Source organism: Halictus rubicundus, chromosome 1 (genome assembly GCF_050948215.1).
Source record: "Halictus rubicundus isolate RS-2024b chromosome 1, iyHalRubi1_principal, whole genome shotgun sequence".
NCBI classification, from domain to species: domain Eukaryota; kingdom Metazoa; phylum Arthropoda; class Insecta; order Hymenoptera; family Halictidae; genus Halictus; species Halictus rubicundus.
In genome coordinates this window covers 10,027,206-10,051,200 of record NC_135149.1, presented here as the reverse complement: position 1 = coordinate 10,051,200, position 23,995 = coordinate 10,027,206, and the positions used below count along the sequence as shown (strand labels likewise).

Sequence of the window (23,995 nt, the reverse complement as noted above, 5' to 3'; positions counted from 1 at the left end):
ATATAGGTCGTATCGAATTAAACAAAACCTTTCAGGGTAAATTAAACGCGTTAAAAAGACCATGTAAAAGTTCTGTAAAAACATACCGTGCAAAAAGAATACCAGATGTTCTTCATTTTTGACAATTGAAAATGTCTTTACAGTCGCACGCAGAAGTAATTAAACAAAGCACAAAGTTCACGATAAAATTTATTTGTGAAGAAGGTGTCATGGCACTCGACAATGTAAACAAGAGTGTAATGAACACTAAACCATAATCTTATCTGTTTCGAAAATCATTTTTATCTTTGTGGTTTATTTAATTACTTTACAAAGAGACTATTCCACCATTTTTTATAGTAATCTTCCATTTGAATAAAAATGTATCATTTTGTCTTTTAGTTTGCAGTTTTCCTGACAGTTATACAATGATATGTCAAAAACCTCAAAATAAATGTTGTATATCTCCAATAAAGTCTTCAGAATGAAACTGGTAAAACGAATGTCTATTCGATTGATATTCTTGCAAACTGGCTTCGAACACTCTAAATTCGCATGAACACCTGCAGCCTAAGAATACAGGAAGTACAAAGATTCGCGTTGTAATTTCACCTTAATTAACGTAACACTCCACCAAACTAAGTGATACTTTTAATAGTACACATGACACACGATAACACAAGAGGTGTGCAAATCATTAGACTGAATGTAGTTCACAGCTCTCTAACGCTTCACAAGAAAGTATATCACAGAGTATTGTTTATATAATTTGGACAGTTTTTTAGTGCACTGATTACAAACGGTAAACTATTGTTCTTTATCGTAAAAAAGTTTTATTCGTGAACAATTGTCAATACCACGTATTTGTGAGCTTTAGTGGATTTCTATTGTTTCACATTGTCGATTAGAATTTTCAAAAATGTTTATTGCATTTGAACACCACGAGCGTCTCACTTGCACATGGTAGCAGAATATATTCGCCTAGTATTGGACACACATATGGTTTCTTCATAAAACATATGGAATTATGTATTAATTAACAATTTCGAGTATCGTACAAAAAAAAAAAAGAAAAGAAAAATTATTATGAGTAGACTGCGGATTTTTATTTAAACTAAATTTTTTGTGTATAGATAGCTCGAAACAGGAGTTCAATGAAAGATGATTTCATCTCTTAATAATTTCAATACATTGTTTACTCGATATGTCCAAAACATGGGTCTCGCCAGGGACATATATCGGCCAGGAGATATACTATTCTTTGATCCACGCCGAACGTAGAAAAGAACAGCGAAACTCTAGAGATCTCGGTTCACGGCCTCTCACGGGGCACACTCCGCGGCAGTGGGGATAGTTCTGGGACTTTTATCGGCTAGGCATTTGGGACACATATAGAGTAAATATTGTATAGTGAAAATAATATAAATATGATTTTAACTTCTTTTGGTGCCTTTTCTACTGTTTCTTTTCATACTATTTCCCCCACTCATTTTTGCCATAAGTGCACAAAATCTGCAGTCTATTCTTTGTTCCTTTATTCTTCGAGATTTATTAGTATTACTGAACATTTTTGTTATGTATATTTTTCTTTATTCTTGTCACTGCCAAAATCTCTGCACTATGTTTCCGGAATTTCATAAAACGCGGTCATCCGTAGTTAATTAGGCGAATTCCTCCTACCTTTCGCAAGCATGGACTGCGTTATTGCAAATAATACCGCAAACCGGGCGCACCTTCTCAAGAACAGCTCCGAACAGTTAGACCCACGATTTGCAAAACTCGAGTCTAATAATTCGCAGACCTCCCGCCCCCCGCACACTTTCGGTAAAGCTAAAATAATGCTTATAGGCTTCAGGGGACACTCGAAACACTTTTTTCCCTCTCTCGTGTCGCCGTCTCGATGTACAGTCAGTCGTATTTACAAAACGTTATGTTTAAACAACTACGGGCTTCTTCGAGATTGGTTTCAGGTTCAAAATGGCGGACTCCGTGGAGGGTTGCTGCTATAAGGAGACGTCGGCTTGGCTCACCGGCCCGTTGCCTATCCTCGCGTTATTGTTTATTTGCTTCGTTGTGTTCGCGTTCTCTTTGGCCGTCGTCGTCGTCGTCGTCGTCGTCGTCGTCGATGTAGGATTCTCCTTCGCGTCTTTGTTAACCACAATTCCACTTTGTTCGAGATCGTTGCTCGATGTTTGTGTCAATCGCGAGATCACCGTTGGCGCTGGTTTGCCATTTTTCTGGTCCTTCACCTCCAGCTCGTAATCTGCCGGCAAAAATATTCGCGTAATTAAAGAACAACAATCGTCCTCCTGTTAAACGTCGGCGCTAGGTCGACTCTAATTAACGGTTCTTTCTGCAACATAAACGTTTTCTCAATTGCCGAATACAGGATCTAAATAGAATTGTAATTCTTCTGCTAATAATTTCAGCAAATTTAACACGATGTAAAACTACATAAAAATCCGCAGACATTTTGTTGCGTTTAACATCAGTTAAACATTTCGTTTCTTCATAGATTAAACTTCTCATAGAATTCCTCGCATTAAAACCACCGATTTTTGGCATTTTCTCGTCAAGATCTACAAGATCGCTCTACGGGCTAAACACCGTAAGAGTTAAAAGGAGAAGATTGAAATTAAGTGCTTCGGTCAGCGAACCAATTAATAAATTGTGAAGGCCGCGGATTAGTTTATTCAGAAGAGTCTGTAACAACATTAGAAAGAAGCTGTTTCACGCAGATGTTCCGCCGTTGGCGATCTTGTGTGTATCAGCGGTTGAAAAGTCGTCTTTTCCTCTCTCTCTCTCTCTCTCTCTCTCTCTCTCTCTCTCTCTCTCTCTTTGGACACTTTTTATCGAAACGCTTAATTAAAAATTGCGGTTGCCAGCCGCATAAAGAGGAGAGCTCGAAACAGGCTGGATGGGAAAACGGCCGGGAAAACACGGGTGCTTGTAGCGCTACCTTCGCGGAGCTCGTTAGTGGCGTTAAACGCTGTTAACGAATATTGTTAAAGTAGAAGCCACCGCTCGGATGTTGTAAATGTGTACTTTTTTTGTCTACTGTCAGGGACGGAGCTCGCCGCGAAAACATTTAAACCGGTGTCGCTTTAAAATAAACCCCGCCGCGATTTTAAACGTTTCGGACCAGGCGAAGTTACGATCCCCGCCAGTATTATATTATTTTTGTATTATTTAATCCGTTGCCCGTATTACTGCGGTTATTAAGGCTTTAATACCGAAAAATATAATTGCCCAGTTAACCACGGTATTTACGATCTCGGTAGATTAAAGATACTAAGGCAGCGTTTCATAATGCGATTCGGATAATCCTTTTTTCTCTGAGTTTTTTAATGAAATCGCGGAAGTTAGAATACCGTTTTGACCCTGCTACCCCGCAGTCTCTCGCGATTATGGTATTATTTCCAGTGTAGGTACGCAAGCGCGCTTTTGTGCCGTGGAATTAGCGTGAGTATAATATTTCTTTAACATTCGGATTTCGTAGAATTACTAAAAATTACTGCTAATCGAAAAAATAATGCTAATAATAATGCTAAGCTCGCTTGGTGTTTAAAAATTGTTCTAAATGGAAGTGCATATTTTTATGGTTTAATAGCCAAGATTAAGAACAATTTGTTAACTTTTATGCAAAATAAAAATGGCCTATATCAACTAGAAGAAGCAGAAGTTAGGTAAATGATTGGTTTTTTCAGTCATTTGAATAAATTCAAGATAATGTATCAACATTCTCAAGTTCTTTTAATCATTACTGAGGGGATTCATTTGATTATAAAAATTACAAAAATACATTTATGGAGATTCAAGTTGGCTTGAGGTATGAAAAATATTATTTTTCAATCATGCGAGTTGTCTACAGTGCTGCAGTACAAAATTATTGATTGACCGATGAGATCCATCTAGCAACCATAAAAATTCAGTATAGCTGGGCTTTCATTCAAAAATTGAATGTTCCACCGCTCACTATAATAGAAGCCACGAATGCACGGTGATGCAGAAAACAAATGAAACGAAATCCTTGGTTTGAATTGGACATTGACAGACAATAATGCAGTCGTATCAGAGACAATTTTCCAGAGTCAGCCGATAGTCACTCACATTCGCTCTGCGTCCAGCAGTCAGTGGTGCTGATAATGTGCTTCTTGACAGCTTTATTCTGATCGCACGAGGCACCTGTCAGCGTCACCGGCGCTATCATGCTTGAGACATTTGTCGCCGTCACTGCCGAGCTTTTGGTCGTGCTGTATCTCGTCGGCATCATGCTCTGACGAACATTCCTCTCCGGTCGGATCAGGATGATGTACAACTGTTCGAACAAAAAGAAAAAAAGACGATCTCGTTTTACAGAAGGTTCCAGCCACCTAAGGTATTGAATCCTAGCGAAATTACCTTCGGACTGAACAAACACGCTATAGTTACAGACGCTGACAGGCTGATAGTCACCGACATCGAGGTGATCCTGAGAGCGACGTTGCTGCCGGTGCCGAAATACAGGGGCACGAACGCCAACCATATCACGCAGGTGGTATACATTGTGAAACCTAAACGGAAAATGATCGAAAATAGCAGTTGTCATCGCTCGATTACAGACTCTGCGCATGGCAAAATTGAATAGATACAATTTTACACATTGCCAAGTCTTAAAAATTTCATAAAGTGAAACTAATTTATTTAATTAAATAACAATTGAAAAGTTGAGGTGCATGATACTGAGCAGATTTTTGCGAAACATTGGCACACTGCATGTTTTAGTACCAAAAATCATTTTTAAATCTTGACGAATAATTCATTCTCCATGAATAGATTATTTTGAATTTATTAGAATTGTTAACACTTTAGATCTACCGTGTACCAACAGCAAAAATACTCACAAAGTCAAAGTAATTTCTCAAATGGAACCAATACTAGAACGTTGAAATTTATCATAGTGGATGGTTATTATTAACTTCAAGCCTTTAGTATTGTGAAAATTTCAATATAATTCGGTCTGTTCGAACATATCACAATAAAAATTAATTTCTGAGCCAAAAATTACTGTCACTCATATATGATCGACGAGACACTTACCGTGCAAACTAAAGGAAGAAATTTTTGATTGCCTCATTTGTCAACATTTTTATTTTGCAGAAAGGTCCGTAGTGTATTGATCACTCTCGGTATGACACGTGGGGAGGAAGAAGAATATGAAAAACGTTTGAAGACTCAGCAAAAGGGAAAAATTAGAACGGAAATGAGAAGGAAGACGAAATTACGGAAGAATGAAGAAAGAAAATGGAATTGATGGAATTCAGGACAGGACGAGAAAGGGATCACATCGAGAAAGAAGATGGGCGAGTATTCCCGTCAAGAGGATTTTGCTTTTGATTATTTTTTCAAAGGCTTTGCATAAATTATGTTCTTCTTAGAGAGATATGGTAGTAATGTAAAGTGTAAATTGTAAAATGAACAGAGATGAGAGAAACAGGGGTCATCTTGTGGTACTAACGATACAAAATTATGGAGGATTAGCAGAAGTCTTTTATATATTCTTGTTTAAAAGATGCTGGTAATAGTAGTAGTTGGCCAGAAGAACTAATGGCGAGCTTTAAAACACATTATAAACATGTATCATTTTCGAAGCAGTAAAAAATTAAGTAAATTATTGAATTAATTTAGTATGTTCACGATGGTAAGAAAAGAAATTCTCAAGGGTATACAATGTCCATGAAGTTTGAAGCTTGAGGTGCCTGAGGAATAGCTTGAATAAATAATTGAGTAAACAAGTAATAATGGTTCACAATTGTTCAATTACGAATGAAATTGTTCACAATTTTAGGAAAGAGTAATTGAGGAGCCTGAATAGTTCAGAACAAAAGCAGGGAACATTTACCAAGAGTGAACTTTGATGAAAGAACAATAGATTGTCACGCTCACCGATATGTTTGCTCTCATTGAAAGCCTCCGGTATCTTCCTAGTTAAAACTGCGTACACCGTGCAGACGACGATCAGCATGATGGGATAAGCAAACGCGATCATGTAGCTGGCATCCACGTAACTGTTGCAGACGAGTAGGTTGTCTTCCCTGGTTGGGTAATGATGCATCGCCCTCGCCGGGTCGATTATAATCCAAACTCCATTAATTAAGATCTGCACGAAGACCAAACCGGAGCAGATGATCAGCTGCGATCGCGGTGATATGAACGATGGCCTCTTGGCGCTATGTTTGCTCGCGTTGAAGATCCTCGATATTCGATTTGTCTTCGTTAGTAGGGCGGCGTACACCACGGTGAAACAGAAACCGGCGGCGAATCTGTCGAATAACGTGATGAGTGGTCTAGGGGACAAGGGTCCGCCTTAGGGGAAACGGTAAGATTTTTTGTGAAATATTAAGATTTATCGAAACCCCGAGAATCATCCGATCTGGATCCCTGGTAGACGATAAATCTGCCACAAGTTTTTATTACTGATAAAAAGGAATCTTTATGGTGGGAGGCACGGAAGTTCGGCTAGGGTCCATTAAATCTAAAGAATGCCAAGTAACGTCATATTACAATGAAAGAAGAGGATCTTTACGTGAAAACGTTCGTGTAACTTTCTTAGTGAAATATTTAGAACACTCTTAGCAAAAACATGAACTCTGCCATAAGGCATCTCTTTTTAAATGCTTTCGAAATTCTCAGAGAACCCATTGGGTAAAACATGAATTGTATAAGCTTATGCTATGCAGAAATGTATGTTTCCATTAGCCATCTTTCAGTCAACAAAAAGAATTTTGTCTCGTTTCTGTTATTACAAAATAATCGACAATAATTGGAGTTTATGTGAAATTCGGTTAAACTTTACCTCAGGAAACCAGAATTTTTACCTTTTTTTGCCAAAAATCCAAGTTTTAAGATTAGGAATTCAGTGGTACAAAAGTTATGCGTGTTTAAATTTGAGCGATTTTAAGCGTTTTTGGTAGGTAAGACCGCTGTCATGTTGGTATGTCTTCAGCGTCGCGCGTCGTCTAACGAGTGGAGCCGCTAGATGGCAGCACAAACAGACGGTGACCAGCATGGCGGCGTCCTCACCTGTCAAAAACGTTGAAAATCGCACATCTTTACACATGTATAACTTTTGAACTTCTGATCTCCTAGGATCGAAACTTGGATTTTCAACATTTTCTCGCCAAAATCTACTGGATTACATAAAACACGTTAAAACTTTCTGGTTTCCTGAAGTAAAGTTTAGCCTAAAACTCAACAGTAAAATTTGTAGTAGAAGAGAAACAGCGGAATTCGCAATACTACTGTATTCTATTTCAAAAATCCACGTGTTTGACAAGGGTTTAAAGGTCCCAGTCTAATGACAACAATGTAATAATTAGGATAAACAATTTCACATACTAGCTCGGGTAAATATGTTTTAAAATCGAGAAACTTTAAATGATTGAAGCACATGTAGAAAGTGTACAGAATACAGAATCAAAATGAATAACAGAAGAAAAATCTGTGACACTTCCAGTACCCAAAGCATGATTCTAATGATTCCTCATTGCAAATTTCCTTTGTATTCCGATTCAGAACGGTGAAGATTGGCTGAAACTCAACCGACAAGCCTCGTTCCAATGAATCCCGCGGTGTCAGTCAATGGATTGAATATTATCGAGGCAGCCTCGGGGAGTCGGGAAAAAAGTTCCGATTGTGAATATGTTAATAATAATTCCCCTCCTGACTGTATCCTTCGTGGCACCGTAGCCCAGGGACGTTTTAAGAGACCGGAGGACAGGTGCAACTTCACTCCTAATGGATTCCGTGCTCCACTTTATATTCTTGTTCTGATTTCCCGTAATTGAATCTCTCGTAATTCACTTCCCGATGAAATTTCGTCTCTCGACTTTATCAGCTTTACCTCGATCGATCATGTATTGCATTCCGAGCTAATGTCCCTCGGCACCGGGGCGCGTTTCGTTCCCGCGAGAGAATTGGATTTTTCAAACTATCCGGGGACCGATTCTCTGCCAAAGAAAAATCGCCCTGGAAACTGGACACCGCGTGACCTTTAACATTCTTACCTTTGGATACCGCAAACGATGTCCGTCGGTCTCAGAACCAGCGCGAACGTAACGAGATAGCAGAGCAGGATGCCGCATAAGAGGACGTAGGATAGTTCGCGACCCGATGCTCGAACCACTGGAGTGTCGTTGTGCTTCAGGAACACGCCACAGACGCAGAATGTTATCTGGTGGAGGAGTGTTAATACATTTTTTATTATTTTGCAGCATGTCAAATTCAAGATTTCTTCAATTTAAAGAAGAGTGTTCTAGTTTTCGAGGCCGCTCGAATTCTTGGCAATTTTTTTAGAAACACTATTGAACCTTCTGCATTGGGATTTTGCACACATATTTATTGACATCCGAAGTACATACGTGATTTTTTGAAGTATAAATAATCAAAATTACATACCTGAGTTATATATTTTTTTATAGAGCACGTTTTGAAAAATATGGGTCATGCCATGATTTCGATCTTTCTACTAATCGAAAACAAAAACAAGTTCTTTATTAATCAGTATGAACGTAGTTACGGTCTGGGCCAAAAGGAATTCTAAATTTTGATTATTTAAATATTTTCGGCCTTTAGCACGATAAAAGAATATAAAAAGGAATTGACACTTTTCATTCAATGGTCAATAACTCAGCAAAAAAAAAAGTCGCAGAGCGACCATCGATGGGTCGTTCTAAAGGTGTGAGACACCGATCTACAAATCTACGTTGGTTTCATTTTTGATAGAAATTTTTTAACGTCTGTGCGAACGTTTGGATTTACAAAATTTTCGAAACAAAAAGGTTCGCTGTCTCACCCGTTGCATAGTGTAAAAAACATTTTTGAAGGAAACTAACAATGGACTTCGAAAGTAGAAGGTACAAGCTTTAATATGAGTTCGAAATGAATATTCTACGCCGTTTTTTCATGAAGTTACAACACTTTGCACATGGTTCAGTAGTTTTAGTGTTAAACATTAAATCAAATGGGTGGTTGCTTCTTTGGAGTGCATTTAAAATTGACATCTGTTACAGTACTTATCCTTAGTATCCGTAGAAGCATCGTGTATTTACCAGAATCCCAGAGGCAGAGAAGGACATTGCGCCAATCGCCCATCCGCTCTCGGGTCTCAGGAACTCCTCAGGGATGTCCCGGCAAGTGGAATGCGTCTCGTCGGGCACAGTGCCTTGACGACACGGGATGCACTGGGTCTCGTCCTTGGGGTCTCGTATCTGTTTAACGAACAATCAAATTTGATCGGTACCTCGACCGGTATACCGCACTTTGCTCGTCCCGCAGGGCAAAAACATTCAAAGAGGAAATTTGTTTCGGAAATCTCCCGTTACGGATCAAAGCCACTTCCGTTCCCTCGGACAAGACGTTCTCGGTTGCAGGTATCAGTCAGAAAGGATAAAAAAGAGAACAAAGGATGCTTGGAAAGCACGGGTGTATGGATATCGAAAGATGAAACGAAAATTGCCTTTTCCTTGCGATCTTTCTGCGTCCTGCGAATCAGTTTTCTTGAAAGGATGCACAGCGGGAGATAGGAGAAGAGAACACTTCAGGTATCTCGCTGAAATTTCCGATAGCTCACGCCGATTTATTATATTATTCTTGATTAATCTGTTCTCCGTTTTTCTAATTATAATATTCACTGTGGTCTTGATAGTTGATACAATACATCGAATTTTATTTTATAATTACTGGACCTTTTTCTAGGTGAGTTATCTAAGATAATCTGAGTTATGAAAAAAAGAAACAATTTGGGGAAGTAAAAGTAAATGCTTCACCCTTAAAAAAAATTTAAAATAAGCTCAGGTGCATCGCTATTCGATTTTTTCTCACGAAATTACAACGCATTGAATATAAGCAAGGCTTAACTTCACCTTGGCAACCCAGAAATTTTTACCTTTTTTTAATATAATTTGTCCTGATTTTGACGAGAAAATGCGAAAAATCCAAGTTTTAATGTTAGGAATTCACTGGTTCAAAAGTTATACGTGTGTAATGTTTAGCGATTTTAAGTGTTTCCGACAGGTAGGGGCTCTGTCATATTGGTATGTACTGATACATCGTCCAATGAGCAGAGCCGCGAGAAGGTTGGTCACAGTTAGGTCAGAGCAGGTTGAACATTAAAAATTCTTCACCCAAGGCTTCGACGGTTCCTATCACCAAACTTTTTCGCATAATGCAACTTCACCCCCGTTTCCCATATCACCGAACGTGCGAGGGATACTTTTGTGTTCTCCTTCCCGTTGACACATCTCGTCTATTATCCGGACTCGATTCATCATAACAGTCCCACCCCTCTCTGTCTCTCGAGTGACGTCCGAATGATTTTTCACGGTCGCTCGATGGCCGGGTGAGAAATATTTCGGGTAAGTTAAGTGGAACGATCACGAACCTGATATTGGGTACAGTTGAAGCAGTGCCAGCAGCATCTCTCGCCCTCCACGTACTTCTTTGCCTGGCCGACTTCGCAGGGTAGCGAGCACACGCTTTCGGGTGGCAGAGGGTGTCCAAGTTTAAATTGGATTTCTGCAAGGAATATTCAAGTAGCTAGCAAACAGGGACTGCGAATTCGATTCCGGCCGGGCGAACGAGGCTGGACGAAGAAAGAACGAGAAAAAAAAAAGAAGGAGACAGGACAGGACAGATGATGGCTAGCCAACGCTCACCGGAACGGTTCAGCCGTAACTCGCCCTCGACGTATTCGCCGACACGGACCCATTTGTATCTTCCCGGTTCGGTCTGCTTGAAGTGGATGATGTTGTATCGGGCGGGCCCGTCCCCGTTCTTGTCGAATTTGAACTTGTCCCCGCTCAGACCTTGAAGCAGAGCTTGAAATGCACACGGGAACACGCGCGCGCTTCTGTCATTTTTAGCCCTTCGCGGTCTTCTTTGTTTCCAGAGACCAGTTCCGAACCGGCTCAGATTAAATTGGAAAGTGTCCAAGAATAAATGAAGTAGGTATTGGATTGTCAGAAGATCCGCAACTTTTTCATGGTCGATCGGAGGGTATGAGACCCTCGCGATCACGCGATCAAGCTCTTGTAGATCGTATTTAGTAGACTGCGGATTTTATGCATTTATGACAAAAACGAGTGGGACTTAGAAGAATAGAAACTTTAAAAGAATTTAAGAACGTCCATATATATAGGAAAATTGTTGATTTCTCGAATGAAGATATTTCCCAAATTTATAGTGGCCTGAATTTTATTCAATTCTATTTAAAGCAATTATTTCACTTGATTTTGTAGATCCACGTGTTTTATAAATGTATAAAGGGCCACAGTTTAATCATTCAGGATTTCTTTGTCCTTAATGATTTCACAGTAGGAAAAGAGGTTGCTCAACTGCTTTAATATTGATAACAGAAAAATGAAATTATATTTCAATTCACGAGAAATGGATACCATTCTTATTTAGTAGATTCTGTTCGAAATATTAAATAAATTCATTACTCTCATTACAGTAAAGTCTTGATCTAATCCCAACTTTCGGGTCTGTGCTATGACATAGATCGTGTAGGGCTACTATTTTATTGTGACCGCGTCGATCTCGCCGAACGTAGAAAAGGACAGCGCGTGTAAACATGGACCGCGCGGCCGACGGCGCACTACAATACTGTCAATTAAACCACTAAATATAGTTCAAATTATATCGTGTTAAGTGTCAATTTAATCAGAAATTTTGTAATTGGATTGGTTCACACCAATATACCCCACCCGGTATCGGATTACGCGGCGTGTTTACACTTTACACTGCTCGGCGACTATACCCCCCAGTGGAGGGAATAGGCGAATTGACTAAGATCGTGTAGCTCCGTTTGGCTTACTTAGATCAAGACTTTACTGTATTACTATTTCATTATTCAAATGTATGCCATTATGAAAATTCAAAATCAATTATCTTGATTGTTGTGTAATATTAGTTCGGGGACTAGGACTACATCGAAAATATTTTTCTTTTTCAGGAGAAGCAGCTCAGAATGCATCACCTTCGAAATCCACTTTTTGGAGATATTTCAGCAGTTCGGTTCCTTTGGTGGGCTTCATGGCTTCGCATAATCCTGGCTTCCCCTGGCACAGATCCTTGTGCATGTCTCTGAAAGCGAAAAGAAGTGTGCTTACCATGCTCCCCTGTTTTCATTATTTTTATTTATACACAGCAAAGCAAAATATTCTTATGTTTATTTGTGCTGGTAGAAGCAAATAGTTGAAGACATATAGATTTTTAGAGTTTAACTTGTTACTTGAATGCATAGGCGAACGCCATAACAGCATCGGAGACGAACTGCAGTTGGTCCTCGAATGCAGTATTCTGTTTTGTTAAACGCTCCTTCGTCGTGCAGGGTTCTGTGTATTTCTGATTGTGCGGTGTTCTGGATGCGTTTGGATATCGGCATTTGAAATGGTCTTCCCAGAATTCTAAAATTATTTATTTAATTGTAAAGTTGGTTGTTTCACGCAATTATTTTGGATGCAGCTGTCTTTCATTTTATCTTAATGAAATCCCTCTGAAAACTTTGTAAGATTCGGTTAGCTATTGACATTGTGCATGACGTTTTTAGAATTTTAAACTGATCTACAATAGTCATATCTTAGCACTGAATTTTAATTTAAGGAAAATCTTATCAAGGCTTCTGCAAAAATCAGATTAGGATAATTCATAATACATTAACTTGAAAGGAGGAGATTTTCAGAAAATTTTAATCCATATGTGGACTTTCAGAATGCAAAATCTTAATTCATACATTGAATTTTCACTTTTGTATCGTATTGGTAAATGGAAATCAATTTGACTCCGTAAAAACGTAGTCAGGTAATGAAAGTTTATCTAAATCTTCAAATGTAGTTATTATACAATATCGGTATACATATATTGAATAATGACTAGTGTAGTCCTGTGGATACCCTAATAGTCCACTTATGGGTTTAAAATGTATAAAATATGTTACTTTTGTCTAGAATATTACTAAAAAATTAAAGTTGTCCATAGAACATAATTTTTAAACATTTTCATTTCATTTAAAAAATCGAAAGTAACTAGTTCTCTATTCTAAAATATCACCAAAGAATGTTTAAATTCCGCATCATTAAGATTGCTAGTAGAACATCACTGTTACTCTGATAAAAATATAATTTTTCATAAGCAGTAGCAGAAATAAATAGTTCCAGAAATGCTAAAGAAATAACTCTTTCACTGTCAAGATTGAGGAACATTATTTTCACTTTACTGAAGGTACCATTTCCTTCAAAAAGTATCAGAAATAAATGGTTTACAGATAAGCAGCTTACTCTCTTCGCTCTACCTCTGCAGGATTAATGAAACCTTGATAAGAAGCTATCAAGATTTTCGGAATTATATGCCGCCGAGGAGTATGATCTTAGAAATACTACTGAAAGGTGGCGAAGGTGGCATCGCGTTTACAAAGTAATATTTGACTGGAGGAAACTCGCGATAAAGTGGGTGTTAAGTTTAGCGACATGTCGGCCGTTAGACGCGCGACCGCGCGCTTCCTAAGTTCCGAGCTATCTAAAGTTTAATGAAGCTCGCGTGTTTCAGTCATTCGCTCACCGACAAACCACGGATTCCTTCGGTTGTTCTCGACGGTCAGATTCAGGAAGTACTCCTCGAAACCCCTGACAGGATTGGCCTGAGGTTGAACCGATAGGGTACCTTCGACTTCCGGCTCGTTACCATTACTGACTAAACCCCTGGCGCTCCAGCCGTCGCTGCCGATCCACGAGAAAGTTCCGGTTGCATTGCAACGTCTAACGGCTCTCATAACTCCGGCAACTTCTTGATCCGATCCGAATATGATGCAGCCTGTAAGCAATAAGATCCACGGAATTAATTGTTCGTTCACGTGTCATCAGATGTATAGTTACGCCTCGACATTTGTGAAAGAGACGCGCGCATTTGCGAAAAATTGGTACCTCCAATTCCTTAAAGGGCCTACGAACTCGAACACTTTTATTTGCTATTAGATTTTTATGGTACTTTTACCAGCATGTTCGCCAGGATATTCTGGTTAAAAAGAGCTCAAACACGATACAATTTGGATCGTATTTACCTTGTTGAATCCACGATCCTGTACAACGTCCGATATCCGAACCGATATCTGAATTTTCCATTATCCGATATGATCTACGTTCAGTGTAAAACGATCCACGTACAACACGATTCGTTGCACAAATCAGCGAAGATTTAATCTATCAGTGCAGCCAGGTAACTGTTCTATTATTCAAAAACTCGTTCCACTGATTAGTTTGGATAATCGAGGTTCTACTGCGTCGTGGATTGAATAGATACATGCGATCCAAAAGTGTCATGTTTGGGCTCGTTTCAACCAGAAAAATGTCACGGATCTGTTGGTAACAGTTTCATAAAAAAATGTTGTCACTGAATTAATATTTTCTCACTCTCCAGTGCACGGATTGCGTCTGTGAGATCCATGAATTGAATTGGTTATCATTCTTTTTGAATTATTTTGGAATTCCTCGATGAATTCCTGTTTTCTTGGGGATAGTTCTATGCGGTATGGCAACAATAGCGTGCACATGTAACATAATGTAGCAACAATAAAAAAAAATGGACACGTCTGATTGGTGCAGTGGAGGATTAAAACAGCATCGAGTGGAAGGTGTTTAAAGTACGAAGAGTTTCATTAAAATTTCCACTGCATCGAGCTTTAGATCACCTGTATAGCAGTTAATTCACGCCATTGTTGCAGAAGTAACAATTAATCTTAAAAACGCCAGTGTGTATAGGACAGCCTTGGGTTCCATTGTAACCGGTGCGCCGTCTCTTGATAAAGTCCCGTGTAATCTAGATTCCCGTAGGATTAACCCCGCGAGAAGTACAGCCAGCCGTTTTATAGCCGGCTTTCAATGAAGCTCTATCGCTTTTCTAGATTGATGACGAAGGGCCGGAAGTCCTCCCGAGTCGTACCGTCCAATAAAAAGTACATTTCGTTATTGTCCCAGCAATACGAGAAGATTATTCAAAGAATGATTATTCTCCTTCGTTCCTGCCCGACCTCCTCTGGTAAAATAGACGGATCCCCAGCATTGTTGAAAGCAGTCGATGAACCGATGAGAATAGAAGCGATATACCGATGCGAGGAGTAATGGCGGATCCCTGTGTCAATCGCTGACGGCACCAAGTCATCGCGGATAGTAGACGTAAATTGACCTGATCACTTCTGAAGTAACACTAGACTCCGTCGAATAGCGAGCCGAGACCTATTCACTGCGACTCCTCCTAGTTACTTCTAGTCTCTGTGGATCGTCTTCGATAATAATTAACGGTTCGAAAACTACGGGAACTTCGCAGAAACGTCCGAACAACACGATCATTCTGTCATCTACAGGATGAACCGTCTAACATGACCGTTCCAATTATCTCGATTATTATAGACTTCAAAAACGATGTTCACGTTTCGATGATTTTTTTTTATGAATATAGAAGACTGAATCAAACATTTCTTACATTACCTTTTTTTTGGTATTTAATAATTACAAGTAAAATTACATTCAAAATGTCAAATTCATTCAACACGATCTAAAACTTAGATAGGGTAAGGGATCCAATTACTGTGCCTATATAAATTATACTTATTTTTAAAGCATAGTGAATATTAAAAAAGAGATATTAAATTTTTTTCATTAAAATCAGTTAATATTCAGGGTGTTCATTTGAAAACTTTCCAGCCGAATATCTCGAAAAGTATGAAAGATATTAAATATCATAATATATTATAGGATATTAAAAGTGTAAAACATGTGTTCAAGGATTTCGAGGGGGAAAGAGGGGGACAGTATCAACTTTGTTTGTTGCAATAACAACTTTGTTTTTCAAATGGAAACCTATATTTTTTGTTATGGGATCTTATTGAACGTAAAAAGACTAGCAATTTTCGTACGATACTTTTTTTTATCCGCACACTAGTTTCGGAGATATTTAAAGAGAAGTAGAGCGAGGCATACTTATACTGCGAGAAAGTCTGTAATTTCTTTATAACCATAACAAATTTTCAAAATGTTCTCCGTTGTTTTCTAACAATAATCGATTCTCAAATTCTGAACGAACATTTTTTAAGGTATCTGTGGGAATAGCTCTACATTCCTGTACAATTCTGCGACGCAAATCGTTGACGCTTTCTGGTTGTGTTTTATAAACAGACTATAAGACTTTAAGTGTGCCTACAAAAAGAAGTCGACTGGAGTTAGATCTGGTGATCTTGGTGGCCACTGAATAACACTTCGTCTACCGATCCATCTTAATGGGAATCGATTGTTTAACCACTGGCGAAGTGGTAACGTGTAATGCAGGGGAGCACCATCATGTTGGAAGTACAAAAGTTCATCATTTAACAAAAAATTGCCGTTCTCATCTCTTTGGTTTTCAAGACTTTCTGTTATAAGTGGATGAATGATGTCGTCCAGTAAATTTAAATACTGATTGCCGTTCAAATTCTCTTGGAAAACCAGAGGATCTATAATAGCATTTCCTAAAATGCCTGCTCAAACATTTATTTTTTCCAGCCATTGAGTATTACTTTCATTAATAATAGATTTACAGCATCGTTTAAGAAAACAGTGCATTTGTCACTAAAAGAAATGGTTTTAATCAGATTAGGAGTGACGTTGATCATATTTGTTAATTCCTCACAAAACTCAATTCGCCTGTCAAAGTCATCTTTCAATAACTTTTGATGCAACTGCATTTTATAAGGACGAAGCTTGTTATGTTTAAGTAATTTGTGCACAGATCCCACTCATACACCAGTTACCATTGGAACTTGTCGAATTGAATTAGTAGGATTCATAGTAAACTGTCCTATAATTTCGATTTGATCTGCTTCTTTTATGAATTTTGGCTGGTTTCGTTTTCAATTTCTCACCAATCCTGTTTCCTTAAACTTTGCAACTAATTGTAACGCGTACGTATGAGAAACATGTTTATCAGGATGTCTCACATTAAACGTAGCAGCGGTTCGATGAGCACACTCATCAGCTACATAAATAAAAATGATTTCTACTCGTTCTTCTAAAGAATACACCATTTTATACAATTTATTGTCCTGCGATATAGTATCTCTTACTACGATAATTCACACTTGACTAAATAGTACAATCTTATATTGAAAGACAGACAACATTAACAAGAGATCAATAGAGGACAATTTTGTATTCAAACGGTACGTGCTAAACTGGAAAACATCAACTATTTGCGTCAAAGAATTTTACACAATAATATGACCCGCCCTACTTCTCTTTAAATATCTCCGAAATTAATGCGCAGATAAAAGAAAGTATCATACGAAAATTTGCTGGTATTTTTACGTACAATAAGATCCCACAATAAAAAATATAGGTTTTCATTCGAAAAAACAAAGTTTACCTTGAAATGACCTTGAAAACGCCACCCAAATAAAAAACTGATACTGCCCCCCTCTTTGCCCCTCGAAATCCTTGGACACGTGTTTTACACTTTTTTAATATCTGTCATACTTTTCGAGATATTCAGCTGGAAAGTTTTCAAATGAACACCCTGTATATGTATAGGTTATATGTCTCTTTTTTAAATATGCATTATACTTTATAAATAAGTATAATTAATGCAGGCACAGTAATTGGCACCCTCACAGCAATTGGGTCCGTTACCCTATTATTGAATATGTCTAGAACTTCCATTTTGTAAAGTAGAGAATAAAAGAAAATATTTTTATGCAGGCTCTGATGTTTGCACAATGAAGCACCGGTGAGAAGTTTTCGGTTCAGTCGTTCGTTTCCTTGAAAAAAAAGGAGAAAATAGATCCTCAGGTCACTTGAAAATCCGCTTAAGTCACGCGAAGCGGAAGTGGAAACTTCCGTTTTTCATATTGTTTGGCAGGGATTTATAACCCGAGATATTTCGTTGTAGAATAGCATACGCTGGTTACGGTCGATTCTACGTGCGAGAGACACAGTATAATCGACTGGGAAATATTTAATATCCGCTGAAATACGTCCCGGCACGGGATTTGATATACGCCGGAACAAAAGGCTGATCCCCTGCCGTGAATACAGGGATATTTTATCCGGAGTTGGCCAAGAATAAAGTTCTCTAGTACGTTATTAATTGTGATTCTTTTATTGGCCGATAGAGCTTCCATTTTTCATTCGGTTGCAGCGTCAATTTTTATCTGGTACTGCTCTGCGCAGTCCGTCATTCTGACGATGCGAAAATGTACTATAAAATACTGTTCTTTCTAGTTTATAGGGACTACAAAAGCTGGACAGATTTTTTGCAAGAAAGATTGACAGAGACCTTTCTGTTTTATATTGCAACGGTGGGACATATTTTTAGGAACTGTTGCCGCAAGATTTATTCTGTCAGTTTAATAGTTGTTGCTCTGGGAAAGTGTGCAAACTGTAACAAATCATGCCAATCGAATTTCATACAATTTTATCCAATATTGATCAAATGATTGATAAAAGAATAAGTATTTTTATCCAATCATAATTTCTCTATAATTGTGTAAGTTCCAAGTACACTTAGAGATTTGAGCTTCTATTAAAAACAAGTTATTCGTCCAATATAGGATCAAGTGAGCCAAACGCTTAGAGTTGATTAGACAATCTAGAGTTCCTTGAAATAAAATTTAAGAACAGCTTAGGAACATCCGGTACAATGAATATCTTGGGGTAGAGTGTTATTACAGTTCACTGCTGGCAGAACTTAAGGGGACTAGGGGAGAACAGAACATTAGGAAGGAGCAACGATGGACACCGATAGGGGCGGAGGAAACTATACAGTTTAAAAGTTAGAGAGGGTCCAACGATCGCTAAGGGTACCCCTTAGCAGAACGCCAACCACGTCGAACAGAATACTCGACGCTAAATCCTAACTGGTGTCATCCTTTCCTGTTATTATAATTCCAACTTTGTATGCATGAACACCGGCAACTTTATAGATTTTACGCCACATCGATGTCTTCCACCCTGAGGGGACTGCAATGACCATAACAATCATCTTCGACATTCTTCCGTACCACTACTTATACTTGGAAATACGTGTTCGTTACAGACGAGGACAAACTCAGAATAATAGTGAAGTAAAATATTTTTTGTCGTTATTGAGTTATTAAGGTATTGATGATTTGCAAAAGTTTGTGGAAAACATTTTTATAAACACATTTGACATTGAATATATTGTAAATATACATTCTTATGAAGAGAGACGCTCAATGTATATTTAAAAAATTCATTTTCATAAAGACGTTTAACGTAGACCATATTGTGATATAGATACAGCGTATAGGCACATTTTTGTATAGAAAATTGACATTTAATATAATTGACATACACATTTTGGATAAAGAAATTTAACGTTAAATGCATATTAAAAACATTCATTTCTATAAAGAAGTATATTATTAAGTATAATTTAATTTCCTCATGAATAGATTATATAAATTAAAAATAAAGTGAATGTCTATTAAAACTGTCCAAAAACCTTCATACACTGATATTATAAAATTTTACTGTCTAATCATGACTTGTAGGCATCGAGTCATACAAATTAATATTGTAAATCATAAAATTCTGTTTTCTTTGTTAATCAAAGTGAAGACATTTTATCGTTTTGCTTACCGAAAACTTATTAATAGATATCTTTCAAAGACTGTTCTATATCAAAAAGAAATTGAATAATTTTCTGCTAAACAGAACATGTTTAGTATTTTAAAAATGGCTTTAATTTCAAGAGTTAATAGAAAAACATTTTCCTATCATATTACTATCAAATAAATACATTTACAGTGTAACTATCACGATAGCAAATGAAAGTGTGAGAAAATTCAGTAAGGCGTATTTAAACAATCTGTCCCTGTTCTTTGAACAATCTTCAGCATAAAGTGCCCTGCCGACTCGCACCAGCTTAGGGGATCGCGCAGAATTATCGCAAATCCGCGCACTCGTCGAGTGGAACATTGTAAATTTCGCGGGGCTAAGAAGTAAAGCAAAGAGAAGAAGCGAGTGACAAATCGCCTGCGAGCGGTATAAATCGTTCGCGAGGTTGACGGAATCCAAACAATCCAACAGGCTCCCTCTATTAATTATGGGAGTCCCGCGTCCGTCAGCTGCAGCGGTTGGGAAGGTTACGCGTGCCGAAAAGATATGATCGCGGAATGATTCCGGTCGGTATCGCTCGCTCGCGGAAATTGGGGATGACACTGACGTATAGGAAGTCTAAAGCTAGATTTAATAGACAGTTGTCAGGACGACGTGAAAAACAGTGAGCGCGTATCCGTGAGCAGTCGTTACCCATCGATGGATAAATCGTTTCGGGAGCCCCGGGATGACGTGCCAGCCGATAGGACATTTTTCAACGGGAGCGGCTCCTTTTAAAGAGAAGATTTTTCGAGTCGCCGAAAATTTTCACACATAAATCCCAAACGCCCGGGACCGACGACTCGCCGTCGCGCGGTTTGTCACTGTATTTACATGACAAATCGCGGTCGCCGGAGGATCGTTCGATCGATTGGAACCGACACGCTCCCCGAGGAATCGTTATCCGTCCGCCGTAAATAGAAACCGGGAAACTGTGAAACAATCCGCTTTATCGAGCCATTTAAACGTGTCCGTGGCTCTGAATCTGCCTTGTCCACAGGTGGAGCCGAGCAGACATTTTATACTGCCGTCGTTCACCGGCGGCGATAAAGTATAGCGATGCTGAAACGGTTCGGATGCGTTACGGCTTCGATCGACTGTCGATCTCTCTGCGTTTATTCTTATCTCTATTCGTGATTATATTAATTGGTGGGATTCTCGTCTGACTGTTCAAAAATTAATATTTCTTAAAGTATAGAACTTTCAAAATGCTTTCCCGAATTGTTAAATTCATCAAAATGATTGTCATGACGGGATTGTTGATTTTTATGCATAATAAAAAATTGTCTGCATTAATTGCAGTATACAAGAGCTGTGTAGACGCGTGTTTCTTTCCTAAAAAATTTTAGTGAAAACTACAAAATAGTCGTATTGTATTCAACTCATTGTCAATAAAATTTTTAAGGATAGAAACAAGTATTTACCCAAACAAAGATTAGTAATAATTTCTCAAGCAATTGTTAGTTTCCCTTGCTGAATTTTTGTTTGACTAAAGATTTAACTTGATTGTAAAATCAATTTGGCATGTCTCGAAATTATTTAAAATATTTTCGAGCGACCTGTTCTACGAAAATAAATCCACCAAAAAGTAACCTCGACCCTTATTCTCGGGATTTGTCTACGAAACTTAAACATCCGCAGACTGCGAGTATCGCTAACAAGCAGTGGCATCAGGAAAAGGCGTAGAACGTAGACGTTTGCGTCTGGCACAGCTAATGACGCTCCATTTAGTCTTGGTTTCCTTGACAACAAACCTGCAGTAGAAAAATCCGCATTCTCTTTAAACAGAATTGAGAGAACCGAGGAAACCTTTAAGACAATTTGTCGTTAGTGTCGCAGCCAACAGCGTAACAATCCTTTGTGAATAAATAAATCTATAGTCTCTTTCCGCAACAATCCTTTTACGAAATAATTGATGTGGCGTACAGTTCTCCTCGCAGTAAGTAGAAACGGTGCGCATCGAACAGACACGTTCTTGTCTAGTCCATCGTTTGTATTCGATTTTCTCGCGAACCAAGACAAACGAGCAACTCTCTTCTAGTTGCGAGTGCGATTTCGGAAACACTCAGTATATTTGCTGTTTCAGTCGTCGGCATTATCGAAGTCGGTGGAACTCGCTCGAACCGACAGTTTGTCAGATAAAACCTGAAGCTCGGAAATTTCATCGACTTTCTCAAGTTCCAGATTCGTGCGGACAGAACCTCGATTGGGAGAACCTTTGAATATTCTACTCCCTTCCAATCGTTTCGAGCACGAAAACTATGGGAAAATTGTAGGCGTAAATTGTGAAGTGGAAAATTTAACTGTTCAATTTTCTATCACTATTCAATCTTACCGAAAACTCTAATCATTTCATACGTCCTCAGCTGTGAGTTGAACTTTTATAAGTATAATAACACAAGTGTGTGTGAGACCATAAACCAATTCTTACTCTACTTGTCCGACCATAGGACAGCTCCTATTCTATGTTTTTAACTAAGAATGAGGCTGTATTCCACTTTTTTGACTACAGATTATGCATCTACAACTTGTTCGACCATAAACGCTGTTATTCTACGTATTTGACCTTATTTCATGCGGATGTCTGACTACAGGTCGTGTTTATTCTAGTTATCTAAGGATATGTTATGTCTAATCTACTTGCGGCCTTCGAATGGCCCCTCTATCTTATTTGGCTGTCCAAAGGCTATCCTATATCACTAGTATCATGTATGTTTCACACTTCGTGCACATTTCTGAACTCCCACAAAAAATGTCCTTCACTGTAAATCTTTATGCAATCTTTGCGTGCTCTTTTACGCATCTTTATCTTTTCCAATTTTCATTAACTGAAACATCCTTTTCTATAAAAACCAAGTAAAAATGTTTTCAAACTTGGGGTTGACACAGACGTCTTTTTGTATTTTACGAATCCGCGAGTAGCAGGAATGCATCAAAAATTCACAATCTATAAATTGCGATCCTTTCCCTGTCCATTGCTAAATTTCTTTCATCCATCTCGAAGATTCGTGACTGAAATAGTTTTCGACCGGCATTCGGGCGGCACTTTCCCGATAGCAAAAAGAAATTTATGCTGAATGGACGCGAAGGACTGTTCTTACGACTGTCACTCTTCTCCACTCACCCTTGGCCCTCGGTTTCGTCAGCAGTTTCAAAACGATATTGTCGTAAGCCGTCTCCTCCGCGACACCGGAGTCTTTCACCAACTTCTCCTTGATGGCGATACATATGTCGTTCTCTCCCAGCAGATCCTCCAGCACCTCAAACGCCTGCAACCAAAAGGATAACCAAAAAAGTACGTCTACTCGTGTTTCGATCCCCCTCCCCCCTTCTCCGCTCTCCCTCTCGTTCCGTATCGATCCGTATCACGGTTGTTTTAAAATAACTTCGACCTGAGAAGATGAGCTCGTGCCTTAAAGAACACAATGCGAATCGGAGTGGGCGAGCCGGAGGTCCTTAATGGAAAAATACGCGGTTAAACATGACCTCGAGGGAGAATCCTTTCCGGGGGACTCCAATCGTGTGCAAGGGACAAAGAATTTTCTGAGCCGATTCCTCTTCATACGCTTTCAAACGCTTTTTAAAATACGAATTTTCAGTTGCCTCTATTTATGCTCTGACAGGATGTCCTGACGAAAAGTCAAGTCAAACATTTAGGTACATATTTAATTACGTTCACAAGAAATACAAATAAATCGTCTTCGTTCTTTTTTAAATCAATAAATAAATTAATATTAGGAGCTACTCAGTGACATTTTTGGATCTAAAGCAATGATACAAGCTACCTAAATAAATAATTCATTAACACGTTAAACGCCACGCCGCGCCGGTCCCTACTGACCGGCGCTAGACTTTTCGTTCAGGCCCCGCCGATCCTTACGGACCTAACTATGGCCTGAACGGAACGGCAAGTAAAATCGGGCTGGGCACTTAACGTGTTAATAATAATAATAAAAATAATAAATAATAATATATATATCATATATATCTATACATATTAAATATTTATAACAAATATTTATATTCATATTTATTTTTTTATTTTTTTTACATATTTATTATTATTGTTATCATTATTAATAATTCATTAATTAACAATCCGTGCAGCATGTTCACTGGTAAAAATTTAAGTTGCAGAAATGGAGGATGAAAAGAGTGATCGAATAAAAGTCCAGCACTTCTTTGATCGACACTTGATTTAATATTTTACAATGCCGACGGTATTTAATTTATGCGAAACCACACACAGACGTGTTATCGATTTCCGTTTATGCCAAGTGCCCGCAATACGTGCGTCGGCCTTCGGCGGCCGCGTTTATTGTTAATTATATGCGTCT

General features: G+C 38.5%; 1 protein-coding gene across 1 annotated transcript in view; it reads right to left on the bottom strand.

The window, feature by feature from the left end:
• Positions 1 to 1,556: 1,556 nt before the first annotated feature.
• Positions 1,557 to 23,995, bottom strand: part of Glurb (metabotropic glutamate receptor B) — a 191,805-nt gene continuing 169,366 nt past the window's right edge. Inside the window, exons 4-15 of the mRNA XM_076787454.1 lie at positions 22,783 to 22,927; positions 13,576 to 13,827; positions 12,251 to 12,425; positions 11,996 to 12,102; positions 10,674 to 10,823; positions 10,400 to 10,533; positions 9,069 to 9,227; positions 8,025 to 8,191; positions 5,905 to 6,281; positions 4,381 to 4,532; positions 4,090 to 4,297; positions 1,557 to 2,242 (exon numbers count right to left, since the gene is read on the bottom strand). Coding sequence (XP_076643569.1) covers positions 1,983 to 2,242; positions 4,090 to 4,297; positions 4,381 to 4,532; positions 5,905 to 6,281; positions 8,025 to 8,191; positions 9,069 to 9,227; positions 10,400 to 10,533; positions 10,674 to 10,823; positions 11,996 to 12,102; positions 12,251 to 12,425; positions 13,576 to 13,827; positions 22,783 to 22,927 — 2,286 coding nt within the window. The 3' untranslated portion in view covers positions 1,557 to 1,982. The remainder of the gene's footprint in view (positions 2,243 to 4,089; positions 4,298 to 4,380; positions 4,533 to 5,904; positions 6,282 to 8,024; positions 8,192 to 9,068; positions 9,228 to 10,399; positions 10,534 to 10,673; positions 10,824 to 11,995; positions 12,103 to 12,250; positions 12,426 to 13,575; positions 13,828 to 22,782; positions 22,928 to 23,995) is intronic.